The sequence below is a fragment of the Vanellus vanellus genome (assembly GCF_965231255.1).
Source record: "Vanellus vanellus genome assembly, chromosome: 5".
Taxonomy (NCBI): Eukaryota; Metazoa; Chordata; class Aves; order Charadriiformes; family Charadriidae; genus Vanellus; species Vanellus vanellus.
This window is the reverse complement of record NC_138910.1, coordinates 35,532,559-35,548,059: the sequence shown is the minus strand read 5'-3', so window position 1 is coordinate 35,548,059 and position 15,501 is coordinate 35,532,559. Positions and strand designations below refer to the sequence as shown.

Here is a 15,501-nt window from a genome sequence, read left to right as displayed (position 1 = left end):
GCTGTCACGCTGTCACTCGGTCCCTCTGGCATGGCGGCGCTAACCGCCCCGCCTGGCCCGGCTCTCCCTGCCTCGGCAGCGGCGGCTTCTTTTCCTCATCGTCGCGATTTATGAGGGTTAAAAGTAGTTCTCAACTGTAAGCCATAGAAAGCAGCCTGCTTTTCATCGTTGCAGTAAGAAAATCTCTCGGTTTTCAACTCCTGTTGGTGAAATACTCGGCCGGCGTAGGGACAGGCTGGGTCTGGAGAGCAATGGCAGGTGAATAGAAGTCTGAAAATGGCTGTGCTCTCAGCTGTCAGCGTTGCATGTGTGGGAGAAAAGCATGCACGTGTCATAGGGGGTTGTACAAACACAGTTGCAGTTGTTAGTGAACTGTTGCCCAGTTCTTCTTCCATCAAAGTTACAGAAACTTTAAGAATGCTTATAAACTGCAGGCAGCTGAGTATTTTAATTGTTCCTGGCGTTTTGTCTGTTGAGAATTTTCTTCCCACTGAGTATCTTTTGATAAAGAGGTTTCCTTTTCCTTTGTGTCATCGTTCCATAGTCTTATTTGCTAGGATGCTGTTACTGCTACTTGGACACGCATAGTCTTGTTTGTTCTTCTCTCATGTATGAAGTGTCAACAAAGACCGGAAGAATTGAAGTCCAGTCATTGGTGCAGGTCTCGAGGATACTTGGATCCTCTTTAGTATCCTTTTTATTCCCCCCTCTCCTTAGATGGAGGAGACGATTCTTAGTCCATGGAAGAAACAAGTGCATAGAAGGTCTGTTTGGTAAACTTTGTAGCATGAAATGCTACCGAGCAGTGAATATAAACGTGGCTATAAATAAAAGCTATAGTAGAAGATAACTGACAGTTTCCGCCTTTTTTAGTTAGAATCATTACAGCAATGTGCAAGACACAAAGCACATAACAATTGTGATTTTTTTTTCCTGTTATTTTTGACTTTGCTGCTGCAAAACACAGTGAAAGCACAAACACAGTTAGTAAAGTACTTAAAAGCAGGTGTTTTGCTGCTGCTGGCAGTATTTGAGGCATCCCTTTCAGTGTGGTTTTCTCTTCTCCACCTGCCCTTATAATTTTACTAGAGAACCCTGTTCTTACTCATAGTGGCATAAGGTCAAAATTCTCACTTTTTTTCATGGAAGGAGGCTTGGGCTGCATATTTTTATCTTACAGAAAAAGACTCCAGTGTTCCTTTAAAACAGTAAACTGATTTAAAGTCATATGCCTTTCAATTAAATGTTAAACCTTGCAAAATCTGTTTGAAAACAATAGTAGAAACTGTAATGCCAAAACCTGATCCACAATGCTATTCAGTAACAGAAAATATGTTGTGTTGAAGCCAAGGCTTCAGAGTCTTTAAGAGTTGCATTGCACGGAGAGCAGGCAGGAAGGAGACAGAAGATTGTTTCACATGCCACGTCTGGACCTTTTTTATGGTACTTTTCATGAGGTTTAGATGGTCAAAAGTATAGGGTACCCCCCATCTTGTTTGCATTAAGATTGTGAGAACAGGTTAGATTGAAAAGGCATGCAGTAGCTGATGTGATGTTTGCCGCTTTAGAATTCTGCATTACTGCTTGCAGTTCAGACTTGAGATACAATAAAATACAGTCTTGCCTTCTTTTTGTGTATCTTGAAAAAATTCCACAGAAGTCCAAGTATCCAACTTTAAGCCAAAATCTGTTTTTATTCATGCCGGTCGTATAAATTACAGATGTTACCAAACTATATACACGATTGCTCTTGTTGTTTAGGAAAATTATTTATACATGATGCTTTCCGAGAGAAAATGACTTCTTATCTGCAGCTTGCTTTAAATCACTCAGATTAATGAACAGAGTTGTGTTCATTCATTTAAAATCTACTCCCATGTATCACAAAAATCTCATTACTCTGTTTCCATTCACTTGCTTTCAACTAACGTCAATAGTATGGGTGAGAGACGTGAGTAAAAAAGGAGAAATGAAAGTAAAATCCAGGTCCTACTAATTCAAGGAAGTTGTGTTTTCATCTCAGATGTCTCATTTGTATCTACGCAAGAAGACTGTAAGTTGCAAATGTTCAAGTGTTTGTATATATTTCAAGAACTTTGCATGTTTTAACCACGTATTCTGCAGACAAGAATTAAATCTTGAATGAGTCTGCATACATGAAATACAGTGGCCTTGGAATTGCCTGTTTATTTGCCTGTTAACAGGGATTTTAGGGATAGAGAAAAAAAAAAGCCAACAACAAAACCAAGCAACCCAAACCCAGCACTAAACAGTGCCTGAAAGAAAAAAAAAGTATTTTTATAAGGCAATTTATGATTTATACAAAAACTAGTTATTCTGCTTATTAAATGAGTCTCTGACAGGCATGTAATATTCTGTCATGTAGCACAAATTGCCCAGTGGTCAACAAATGCTGCAGCTCTTCAGTAACTATTTTTTTAAAACTGTGCTTCCCAGTCAGCATTTACCAGATAGTATCCAAACGCTGTCAGATCAGGATTTCTTCTTTGTAGGCTTTCTGATAATACTCACTGTAGTATCCAAGTGTTTCACGCACAAATACATTTACTTCTGCAACTATTTTGTGTGATGGGGAAGTTTTACTAACCCGCTCTTCTGGTGCCTAAATGGAGACAGCCTTTTTGACACCACAAATTTTGTGTCCATTTCCTTTCTGGAATTCCCTTTTCTTCCCAGCCTTTGCTGCCTTTCCTTCCACAACTTCTGCTGTGGTGGCAGATAAAAATCTACGCTGAAGGTAGTTCATGTTTGGAAAACAAGCAAACCCTGGACACCTGTGGCACATTTGAACTCAGAGGGATGAAAATCTTCACTTTGAAATAGAAGCTAAACCAATGGTATTGATGATGATGATTAAACAGAAACTGTTTAACATAATAAATCCTAATTTTCCCAAATACATTAATGTCTTTAGTTATCTTTATATGCTGTTTTCAGAAGCAAAGCATTTCGTTCTTATGGTCTCCTGTTTACAAAAATTCTATGGACGTTAATTCTGCAAGTAAAATTCATCCCTGCTAGACCCCACTGAAGTCAAACAACCTCCAAGCTAGAAAGGATTTTGCCTTTTATCAGTGGGGGCAGCAATTCTGACTTGCAGGAGGCTGTTTGTAATTCCTAGGGAGGAGAATCCTCATTTACATGGTATTGATAACAGAAAGAGGCCCAAGAATAACATCATAATGGTTTCCAGGAAATGCTGATTTACAAAGATGATGAACAAAACGTTTACGGCATCCTTAACCCATCCAGTGTTCACACGCTTACTAATTTGTCCAGTACGCGAGCTTCAGTCAGTTGAGTAAGGAGAACTCAGCTAGAGGAAAAGGAGGAAAATAAGGAAAAGATTAGTCTTACGGCAGTTACTGCTGTTCATTCCGAAATAACTGCAGCTGAAACCTCTGGCTCAAGGTAACTGCAGTGTCGTTTTAACAATGTAACACAAACTGGTAAGAATCTGAGGATCCTGTTAATAGTTCTTTACAAAATATAGGAATGCTCATTAGAAAACATTGTGTGTGAAACAGTTGCAATGAAAATGATAATATATTTTGATATGAACTCTTGTGGTTCTTGCAGCCTATGGATATGTATAGCAGGGTTCTTACTGGAGTCTTGTTTTCCTGATGGGTAGAGGAATCTGGAGAGGGGGGAAATAGAAGGGAATTCAGCAAGACTGCAGAAAGTATGTCTTGCCAAGACTGAGTTACCTAGTTGTAGAGTATTTTATCCTGCTGCAGATTTCACTCTTGTTCTCTGCATCTCGTGCAATGCTTTTTTATTGGTGTCTCGTGGAGAAAAAGCGTGTTGCTTTAATAATGCAGATTGTCTGCTTTCTAAACTTAGCCAGCTGTTCACTAGGGTAGATTGTTGTGTGAATTTGGGACAATAAAGAAAAAAAAAGCTCTGTATTTTCCTCATTTCCATTTAGCAAGGTAAATAGAATGGAAAAAAGGAAGGAAGAAATTCCTTAAAAATCTTCCCAAACTATTTTCACCCCCAATTTCTAGCAGAACTTGAAAACACTTCTAGCAAGAGCCTCCAGAAATCCACCTATATCTAGCAGCACTGAATCACTTCTCTAGTACCCTTAAAAACCATAACATGATTGTAGTTCACTCTCCCAGTTCATCACCAAACACATTCTTTTTGTATGGTTATGACCCCCAAATATCACAATGGTCACAGCTGGTTTGGAAGCTCTGGATAGAGGTGGTTTGAGAATTACTGTGCATGCGAAAAGAAACCAAAAACATTTGGAGCCCAATGATAAACAAAAGTGAAGCCAACTATTTTTTTCACTGCTGAAACTTTGGGAAATGCAAATGCATGTGTAGTTCACAAACGCAGTTGAAAAGGTCAGAAATGTTTTTATACATATTAATCAAACAACAAATGAGTGGGGACATGTCTCGGATTGGGTGTGGTAGGTTTTAATGCCAAACTTCCATTTGGGCTATTCCTTTGATTTTAGCTGAAGAACTAGTTTGTAATGAGCACTATCAGAGAAAAGGGTGAAGAAGCAAAAAAGATATTTTGCTTATGTACAGATCTTCAGCTTGGTGTATGTTAAAGAACAATATAATTTAACTGTGCTTCCAGTCATTGACAGTCAGGATTCTAGTTTAGTTTTATTCTGGTTTGGGATGAGGAGGAGTGTTTACAGAGAGGTATTTGAAGGGGAGTTGACAGGCTTTTATATAGATAACCATTTTAAGATCATAAATCATTGAAGGTTTTAGTCGACTTTTAATTTCTCACTTTGGTATCTCATGTAGAAATGTATAGCACTGAAAAGTTGTGCAAGTTTGCTGAATAAGAAATTTTTACATTCCTTGTGCAGCTTCCCTGAGCAAGTTAAGGCCTTTGTGCTATCTACAGACTTAGTGTAATCATGATGTATTTGTCAGTGTAAAGGCTTCGTTTGTGCAACAGGTCTGGGGTCTTTGAATTATGTCATTCATGGTTCATTGGCCAGCGTGCCAGACAATTTCATATAACGTGGTGCTTCCAAGTATGCTTGCAGCATCCTGTCCCATTTAGAATAGGAAATGTCTGCACCATCGTTTCAGAATGTAATACAGCAAGTGATGAAAGAGCTCTAATTTTTTCAAAGCAGCCTTTTTATAACCAACATCTGTGTTGTACTTGTCCCATTTGCTTAGTATTAACATGAATGGAAAAGTTTGCAACATACAGCAGTTTCGATCACTGTGGGACTCAGGTGTTCTCTCAGCACAGCATAAACGCTTGGAGACATTGGAAGAAGATCTGATGGAGAATGTGGATCTGTAGAATCATTTAAGCTTAAAAAAAAAACAAAAACAAAAACAAAAAACACAAAAATGATCTTAAAAGCAACTTAAATTCCTCTAACTTGATGCGTAGCACTGGAGTATGGTGAGTGCTTACTAAGTTAGTTAAGCCTGTACTCGTGCTTGCTGGTGGCCCTGGAAGAACATGCCAACAACCCGGTATACATTTAAAAATGCAGGAGGTGGGAAGAACATGCCAACAACCTGGTATACGTTTAAAAATGCAGGAGGTGGGACCAAGGGAAGAGGGGATAAACCTGACGCCGTAATATCAGCTGCTGGAGAGTAAAAGGAGACAGTGAAAGATAAGTAGATCAGAGTACTGTAAAGTCTGCATTCAATTTTTACAAATGTTTTGCCACTTGGATGGGAAAATCACTGTAGAAGTAAAGTTCTTTACTTCCCTTTCTCGTCTTTAGCAGTCCTTGGCCAAATAAAAACATGTGATGTGTTGCTATCCCAAACTATTTGAACAGGGGAAGGGAGGCAGGGAAAAACTTTGAAACAGTATGTAGATTTAATAAAAATAACATTTGAAGTTTAATACATCTGTTAAGGATACTTACATTTTGGAGACTGGGATAAATACAGAAGGAACATAACCTTTGCCTCCTCCATCTGAGGGCTTTGAGACTAAAAATCAATATTAGAGAAATTAAATATTGCCTAGTAATTTTATTATTTATTTGAAATTGATTATCTGCTCTAAGTGCTGCAGGCCATAATATGTTAAAAAAGAAATGTCCCTGTTTACGTTTAAATAAGCAGCCATAAAAATGAGAGGAGTTCCTGAGATTAGTCTTTGAGTTCAGATCTTAGTCACTTAATTGACTGTGCTCCCTTGATATGAATTGCTATCTCAGAATATAATGCAGCAACTGATGAAAGAGATCTCGTTAGAGCTTCAAAAACAAATATACTGTAACTCTACAAGTTTGGTACTTCTGAGCCTCTAGATTTCAGTTCTGCAAATGCTTGTCTAGAGCTCTATCTCTACAGATACAGCTTCAGCAATGTCTTTTGCATGAAATTAAGCACATACATAGATATTTTTAGAGGATTGGTGCATTAGGCAAAAGTCCACTGAATTAAAATGAAGAGGAAAAACATTTGTAGCCTCCAAATATTTTTCAGTAGTGTAGGAATTTGAATTCAAATGGAATAGTAACCTTTTATACTGAAAGCCCAGAAGAGTGTGTATTATCTCTTAACAAAATCAAGGCTTTGAGGGCTTTTTTTGAGAAGAGAGCGAGTTTGATCTAAAAATGGCCTGACTTCTAACTTGGACAAGAACGAGCATGGGCCTGAACATATTTGGAGCCATTCTTGTCTAGCCTTTTCATATTTTTCCAGTGCAGCTGCCAGGGGTTATACCGCTGGAATAAAGCTGTTTGAAAAATACACAATTTCCTTGAAATTAAAGAGACAGCATGCTACAGTGTAACACAATTATGAAGCCAATAAGCAGGATGACTTTTCAGTTTCATCTCTGAACACTCGAGCACTGAATTTTGTAACGCATCTGTCAGGGAAAAAATCCCCTTCCCCCCCCCTTTTTTTTTTTTTAATTCTGTTTACCCTTTCTATTTCTTGGCTTCTTTTAGATATTGTTGTCATTGCCTATAAGGTAACCTCTAAGACTAGGGGTATATTTACAAAATGAAGCTGTCTAAGTGATAGACACGCATTAAAACAGTTCTCTTGAAGATGCCGATTAAAGGAGGCATTTTAATCTGTTCCCTTCATCCTCCTCCCCCATTCCTCAAATTGCCTCTTGACTTTGCAGCTGCTTTGCAGAAAGGGTAAATAGAGAAATGGAACCCAACCTTCGTTTGGCTGACAGCTGTAGTGTTTGCCAAAGGCCTTATCTTTGGGAATGTCTGGATACAGATACTTCAGGGGGTTTTCAGGAACGTTGTCTGCCATAATAACTTTGTAATCACGCAGTATATCGGCAAAAGGCAGTGCAGATAAGCGACCTTTGTTATAGGGTTCCACCGAATGAAACGTTACGTCTCCTGTAAAAATACAAAGGCACCGTAGCTGCTGGTAACTCGTAGATCAGCATCTGCAGTTGGAACATATTTGTGGCCTTTTTGTAGTTTCCACTGGTGTGGGTTTTATCTGTTCATACCAGAGTTAGTATCTTTCAAGTTATACTTTCTGCACACGTTGAAACAAATTTAAAGCCTGCAGTAAGCAGGTACACCTCCTCATGACCTCTTATAGTTAATATAAAGAACTGCGAGGTAGACTTTCAGAGTTTTGATTTGTGTTTTGGTAAATACAATACTTGTTTCTTGCCCAAAACCATACTAAGACATGATACACATGAATTTTACTTTGAAACCAAAGAAACTGTGTGTTACAGGTGTATTGCAGAGTTTGAGGTTTATGTTATTATTTTGAAATTACACTTACCATTTTCTAATTGATCCACCCAAGTAAAGGTAATTCCACCCAGATTGCTTTCACTAAATCTTAATAAAAATGTTCCTGGTGTCTTGTCTTTGAGCAAAATTCGTTCCTTCTCTTTGCTTACAAATCCCATTATGTACCTGAAGTGTAACAGGAAATCATGGGTTTGCTTTTGGAAAAAAATTCAGACTTCAATCTGTGCAATGCATCTGGCCAAACTTTATATATAGGTGTTCAAAGCCTGGTTACAAAAGCTTTATAAGGTCTTGAAATTATGAAAAAAGCTTCATGTGAGTTACATGTGGAGTATGGCATTGTGCTCAAAGTACTATGAAGCATGATGAAATTTATCACAATACTTGACTGTAGACTGCCAGAACTGATAAACACATCTAAACCTGCATTTCTAAGAGATTTAATGGTGTTCTCTTTTGGCAAAAATTTCTAAAAATTATAAATGGGAAGAGAGAGACAGAAGTATTAAACTCTTTGCACATTTTCTTCTGTATAGCTAAAACTGAGATTAGTAAAGAAAAAAGACAAAGCAGAGAGAGATCAATGTACAGGTACTTCCTTATTGCTCACCCATCAATCCAAAGAGGAAGAATGTGTTTTTTAATCAAGTCCAGGATGGCTTCAAGCCAAACCCAAAAGGTAAAAGACTTTCCAGGCAAATGTTCCTAATGGTTAAAAAAAAACCACCCAAAACACAACACAAAACACAAACAAAAACAACACACACAAGAAGAGAATTGTGTTTTTACCCAATATCCATATGACACAGCTATGTCAGTTTCTTAAGAATAATCTAGTTTGTTCAAGTGAGAATGACAAATTTGAACTGTTGTTTTGAGTAATGTTTCTCTTTCAGCCTGACATAACACCAATTGATTTTTAAGGTATGCACAGGAAGCGCCTCACTTTTCAAGTTTTCACATTTTCACATTTACTGTTTCTTCTTGGTTATGAAATTACATTTTAAGAAAAATGATGATGAGAAAGTTGAATTTCCTTCCAAGGTTCTATACGTGTTTAAATAATGTAGTTAATATGAATAAAATGGGTTTAACCTTCCTTCTCAATAACTTTTCCGTTCCTCATCAAAGTTACTGAATATGTTGACCAACTTGAAATAATTTAGGTCGCAACTGAGCATATGAAAAAATTTACTGTATGCTTTATGAAAAATGTATTGTATGCTTTGATACCACAACCTATTGATCGTTTAGAGAAATATATAGGGCACACTATAATGACAGTTTCTGATCTCTGTAGCAATGTAACTAAGTAGATCTCTTAGCCGAAACTTTGAAATTCTGGAAATATTATTGTCCTATTTAAATTTTTACAGTGAATGTGATTGTGCTGGGCTACAAATCCCACATATGTCAAGTGGGAATCTTATCAGTAGCATCAGAGAGACAGAGTTAGGCACGCGTGTGGGTGTGAAGAGAACCAAGGGTCTAGTTTTACTTCTGGAACCATACCTTGCAGAACTTTGCCCAGGATAGTTGATAATCATTGTAACTGACTTGTTGTCCTGAGAGAAAACAAAGCAAAACAAAACATGGTGAGCCTATTTTTCTGAAGTTTTGAAATGGATATAGCTTGATATCTGTATAGTTGGGGGGGAGTACAGTACATCCAGACTTGGAGAGGGATCAAGAGGAGCATGCTAAGTGGCTGTAGATCAGTTTTTCTGTATCCTTTTGAAGCAGCTGATAATGGTAGTTTCAAGAATATTTGCCTAAAGTAGTCTGGGACTTTCTGCAGCACTGTATGCTCACTTTCAGTTTTTAACCCGAGTGTTACTTCTCTTGGCCTTCCCTCAATCTTGAGCATACATATTTTAAGACAATTTATTTTTTCTTTCTTATGATTCTTGCTTATTTACAGTGGCACCTCTTAACTCCACTAAGCAAGAAATCTCCAATAAACCATCAGAAAAGTGACTGTTATCCAGGGGAACCAGTCTTCGCTTCCCAGCTTTGAAAGCAATAAAAGTAAAAATTCCCCCCAGCCTTTGACAAATGCTTTTGTTCTTGCCCGACAGTAGAGGTATCGTTACACCCTCAGCTCGGAGTTTCTTTCAGCTCGCAATATGTTTTATAACTGTTTCTTCCCCAGAAACAGATAAGGCTTTCTTTTCTTCTGCCGGCTTTCCCTAAGACCTCTCACTTCTCGGGGACAGTGCGATCCGTGTGTTCATCTTGTTGAAGTTACAGCGCCTCTTTGCTACGCTGTCACCATGAAGGATGGGTCCCAGAACTAAACCGACCCACAAGGACAGATACTTGAAACAAAACCCGAAACAAAACCCAAACCAAACCCCTAAAGCAAGCAAAAAGACTTCCTTTTGATTGCAGATGCATGAGATAATTACTTGCTAAGGAAACAAAAAAACATCACGGTTCATTGTGACTCTGATGCCCTCTTTCTTCAGTTTAGCAGCCTGGAAGTTCAGAAGTTGAATCGCTTTGTGGTAAGAATAAGCTGACGTGTGCTTTTTTTTAAAGAAAAACATGTCATTGTGGCATTTTTGAGGTCAGCTCTGGAAGTGGAGGTCATGCTTAAAGTCATTACCTGAGACTATCAAATACAAGAGCCCAAAAGCAAATAAAGTCTGTATATTTCTACAGTCTTACCCATAAGTTTCTCTGCCAGCATGTTGAGCTGCTCAGAATTGAGTCCCCGACCGACATACGATGAAAATTGCCAGCTCAGTACTTCTAAGAGCTGACTTAAAGTGGCAGCGGGGGGATTGTTGAAGAAAGACAAATTCTGCAACAGAATTAGTGCTTTGTTTAGACAGTTAGCAACCATGAAATACACTACTGGCTGTAAAAGAAGGCTGCAAGTACTCCAGCAGAATCCAGAAGTGTTAAAAATGAGGTGTGTATGGGGGATACATTGGGGTAAATGAGTGCTGGCCCTCCCACCTGCAGCCATCTGGCAAGGCCACTTGGGTACCTGGGCAGAGTTGTAAGGGGAGGGAAGAGGGGAGGACTCCTAGAAGGAGCAAGAGTCTGTGTGTGCATCTTGGATGATAAAATACCTTGCTATGCTTCTCATAGTATCGTATGTTAAGACAGCGAAAATATGCTTGAGGTGTATCCAGTGAATGTAGATACTCTCACTATAATGTGTGGTGCGTGGAAATCCCAAACCTTTACACACTCTTATAGCCGTATGTTGTTGAATCGTTTGGCTCCTCTTAGTTTTTCGTCTGGTTTCTGGACTGTACTAGTAATGAACACACTGCAGACTGTGCAGAAGGCTCTCTGGAATGTCACAGAGTGATAACGAAGCCCAGGCTGCTGGTCAGCTGGCCTGCTGCCATTCTTAGGCGCGCTCCATGGTAAACTATCTTACCCTTTCTCTCCTCTGAACATCTACGTGATCCCCGACCACAAGCTATTGACAGCACTATTCTACAGCCTGCAAATACAGTAACAGTGACTGAATCTAAAATACGTGCTGAGCCAGCTGGAACCTGAGAAAGAATGATTCTGCTTTTGCTCACAGAGCCACTAGAAGGTGCTACTTGACAGTTACAGTCTTCTCCATAGAAAGCACTAGCTCCTATAAAATGCATGAGGGAAAGCAGCACTTAAGTATGTTACGGCCTCACCTATACGCCTACTTTGACGGTTTTGAATTGTACTAAAAGAATTATTTTGCACCATGTACAGTTTTGGTCAACTGCATCCAAAAAAGACAAGTTAAAACTAGAAAAGTTGCAGAGAAGGGCTATCGTGTTTCCTTAGTTTAAGAACTACTAATTTAGCCTACAAAAAGGAACGCTGAGCATGCATATGGTTTTAGATCTGGGCAGGGAACACAAGATAAAGTGAAAAACATTGAAGTATGATGTTGATAACAGCATATGTGAAGAAAATAAGGCTAGCTTAAGAGGGGAACGCAGCCTTTTTCTAATTAATACATTTGGTAACCAAATAATAGAAATGTGAAAATGCAGAAAGTCAGTACCTGTGTACTGAAGACCTACCTGAGGATCGTTGGTTGACAGATTGTACCAAATAATAGAAGCCCACGCATTGGGTAGTTGGCTCACGTTGGAAATCATCACCACAGGCAAAGAGCTGGTCTGGTGGAAAGAATGAATGTGGTACGTAAATGCTCCCGAGGAAAGTGTTAGCGCTGTGTTATACTCTGTTTTTTCAGCCCCTTCTTCCTTCCCCAAGCGTACGCTTCTGTCCAGAAGTTCTGGAAATCTTGCGTCTGTTTATGGTTACTGCTGAAGAGAGCATCTAGGATAGACGGACCGGTGGTCTGGCCCAACGTGGTGGTGGTTCTATAAACTGCTGGAAAATGCTTTTTATTCTTGCCCCAGAAAATCTGGCTGGAATACTCACTTCCAAATTTATAGTCAATCCATACAGGCAGACCTGTGTTTCAAAGCTGATGGAGTGCAGTTCCTCAGTCACCATGTGAGGGCCCTGAGGGAGTAAGTAGGTTATAAAACTGTGAATGCACAGTTGGCATTTAACACTGTTTTAGTGATCCAACTGCTGAGATTACACAACTTGGAAAGAAAACACATATCAAATATATAAGTATAACAAGAAAAGAAGGAAAGTGAAGGGAATAATTTGTTCAACTTTGACATGAAATTAGTCCAGAAGTCTGTTGTTTTTTTTTTCTGATGAATCTAAAAAAACCCCTTGACATTGTTAAAGTGGTACTTTTAAACTTTTAATTTTTGCTTTTAAACACAGATTTGCACGCAGAAAGTTAACAGGATAGTTTTTTTGTCTGATAAAGATTGTCTCCAACTTTACTTTTCCTAAAATTTCTTTACTGATTGGCAATTCCAACTTAAACAGAGATGTTAAACTTCAAGGAGAGACAAACTAGAAACAACAGCTTTAATGACAAGTAGACCCTCATCCAGGAACACGGGTTTGTTGTAAGTATACTTAGATGGTACTAGTTGAAGGAGTAGAGGCCTAAATCGTTAATCCAAACTGAATCTGGTATTAAAAAAAACAGGCTTTTCTTGGATGGGAAAAAAAAAAAAAGAAAATCTGATTGTCATAGTTGATTAAAGTTTGTAGTACAAGCATTTTGTTTTGATTACAAAGCAGCATAGCTCTGTAAAGATCCAAATCTCTGCCCCTTGGGAAACAGATCTTTTGAAATACATTTCCATCCCCAGAAGTCAAAGTATAAAAATCTGTTTGTCCTTTTCCTGGTTTGTTGTTGTTGTTTTTCCCCTCCCCGTCACATATTTATTTTATGAGGCTTTTTAAAAAAAGAAGCAAAATAAAAATTCCCAAATCAAAATGCTTCCATTTACTGAAATACTCTGCTTTCAGTCAATGTAAAATAAAATGATTCCTTGGGAAATTGCCTCGTGGCCTTATCTGTCCCATGGAGCACCTCCTCCAGGACACGTACAGGCCACTGCAAGAAAAAATACTCTATAAATGAGGGGTTGAGACCACAGGAGATCCTCGGGCATCTCAATAATAAATCTGCCTTGCAAAGGGAAAATCCAGCTTAGGCTTTTATATGAAATACACATCCATCAAATGAACTCAGAGCTCAAATATTTTAATACAGGTAGAATGAATCCAGCTCAACCTGTATTGCTGACACAAAGTTGAAAATGGTTAGTGAAAATCCTCTTCTCCCACCCCCCTACCCCCATTATGATTTTGCAAAAACTTAACATTTTCCCAAGGAAAAATCATCTAGGCAAAAAGGCATATCTACATGAAAAGAAAAATCTCAAATACAGAGAACTTCCACTTTTTTGTTTTTATGAGGTAAGTCGTACTTAACATACTTAACAACTACACTCTCAGCTTACTGAACATCCTATAACAAACCAAGTTTTTAAATAATTACAGTTGCTGTTAATAAAAAAAAAAAAAAAAAAAAAACCAAAAAACAAACCAAACTTGTTCATGCTAATAATCACTTCGCAGACTGTGATTTGACCAAGGAGAGCTCTGTTTGAGGAAATCGGTTAGCAGTGAACTATGTCACAGTTCAGCTGTCCTAATTCTCCACAGCCCTATGTTTTATATAGTTCTAAAGGCACAATGTGTGATAGTGGGAGTAAAATGCTGCCAAAAGTAGAGCACCAACATTTTTCCAGCTCTATTTTTGCATTTGCTTGTCTTGATGCAAATGACTTTGTGAGTAGCAAAGCAACCGGGAGGCGAGCCTTGAGTTTCAGTCTTGCTAATCAGGTTGCAAGTTATTCCGTTCAGAAACTCCGTGTGAAGTGTGCACAAGCACATTCTGCTTTAGGTTTTTGGTTAAAATTCTCCATGCTGATCACACCTTTGCTTTGTACTTAGAGACTACTTGCAAGAACTTTTGTGCTTTTATAACTACATCTATTTGGGCTGTGATACCAGTGATTTTTATTTTTATTTATTTATTTATTTATTTATTTTTAAACTTGCCAATACAACTTTACCTTCAAGGCTTCTACTGTGCAAAAAAGTTACACTGGTACAGAGATACCTTAAACCAGTATAGGCTATTTCACTTCCTAGGTAAGTAGGTGGCATTCATAGAAGCATCTTATGACTTCAGTTACCTTGGGAGACACTAATTGTTCTGGTAGCGTTGGCAGAGGCTCTATCATTGGCTGCAAGCTTCTGACTCTTGCTTCAGCCAGAGATTTATCTGTAGATTTTTGTTGTTAAATAGCAATGCTAAATTAACGGTGATGGTCCATGCCCACCCTAGAGTTTGTGTGTACTTGTGGCTTTCCCCTCCCTGCCTACTGCCTCCAGTTGCTGGATTAGGACATCCTGCCTTCTCCCCTGCTGGGGCAGTTCTCCTCTCCCCTCCTGCCAGTGATGCAGAAGGTGAATGAATGAAGGCAGTAACTTTCTTGCCTGTGACTCTGATTTTGTCTGAGAACACCAGGACACTCGGGGGAGTCACAGTTTGTAGGAAGCCAGAGCTGAGAAGGATGTAGGGTATAGCTGTGCAGATGGTGAGGAGTTGGGCAGGGGAAGAAGCACTGGTGGTCTGGATGTCCGCTCGCATGAGACCCCACCTGGAGTACTGCATCCAGCTCTGGGGCTCCAACATAAGACAGACATGGACCTGTTGGAGCAAGTCTGAAAGAGGGCCATGAAGATGATGAGAGGGCTGGAGCACCTCTCCTGTGAAGACAGGTTGAGAGAGTTGGGATTGTTCAGCCTGGAGAAGAGAAGACTCCAGGGAGACCTTATAGCAGAGTTCCAGTACCTAAAGGGGGCCTACAGCAAAGCTGGGGAGGGACTCTTTATCAGGGAGTGGAGCAATAGGATGAGGGGTAACAGTTTTAAACTGAAACAAGGCAGATTTAGACTAGAGATCAGGAAGAAATTCTTTACTGTGAGCGTGGTGAGAAACTGGAAGAGGTTGTCTGGAGAAGTTGTGGATGCCCCACCCCTGGAGGTGTTCAAGGCCAGGCTGGATGGGGCTTTGAGAAACCTGGTCTAGTGGGAGGTGTCCCTGCCCATGGCAGGGGGGTTGGAACCAGATGATCTTTAAGGTCCCTTCCAACATAAACCATCCTATGATGAGGGGTGCTGGAAGGTAACACAAGAATGGAAGGAGCGCCTTTCAATACAGGTGAACCTAGAGGCATGGTGTTCTAGGTGTGGATTAGCGCCGATGTTAATACTTCTGATTTCTATTCTCTGCAAAGCAAGAATGTATGGATTTTAAGCTCCTCTGCTAGGAAGCAAGCACTTGCAGTACCTTTTCACTT

The 15,501-nt window shown here is 39.2% G+C and overlaps 1 protein-coding gene and 1 long non-coding RNA gene across 3 annotated transcripts in view; one reads left to right on the top strand and one right to left on the bottom strand.

The window, feature by feature from the left end:
- LOC309671882 overlaps window positions 1-15,501 on the top strand; it is a 69,004-nt gene that overhangs the window by 22,403 nt on the left and 31,100 nt on the right. The gene's annotated exons all lie outside the window — the stretch shown is intronic.
- STAT4 (signal transducer and activator of transcription 4) overlaps window positions 3,303-15,501 on the bottom strand; it is a gene marked incomplete at its 5' end in the record, with an annotated part of 39,752 nt that continues 27,553 nt past the window's right edge. Inside the window, 10 exons of one of the 2 annotated variants that reach the window (XM_082483195.1) lie at window positions 3,303-3,337; window positions 5,219-5,327; window positions 5,903-5,969; window positions 7,163-7,354; window positions 7,758-7,894; window positions 8,340-8,434; window positions 9,242-9,294; window positions 10,400-10,535; window positions 11,764-11,862; window positions 12,131-12,214. In XM_082483195.1, coding sequence (XP_082339321.1) covers window positions 3,311-3,337; window positions 5,219-5,327; window positions 5,903-5,969; window positions 7,163-7,354; window positions 7,758-7,894; window positions 8,340-8,434; window positions 9,242-9,294; window positions 10,400-10,535; window positions 11,764-11,862; window positions 12,131-12,214 — 999 coding nt within the window. In that variant the 3' untranslated portion in view covers window positions 3,303-3,310. Of the gene's footprint in view, window positions 3,338-5,173; window positions 5,328-5,902; window positions 5,970-7,162; window positions 7,355-7,757; window positions 7,895-8,339; window positions 8,435-9,241; window positions 9,295-10,399; window positions 10,536-11,763; window positions 11,863-12,130; window positions 12,215-15,501 lie in introns of those variants that run through there. The other variant, XM_082483194.1, reaches the window with a different exon arrangement.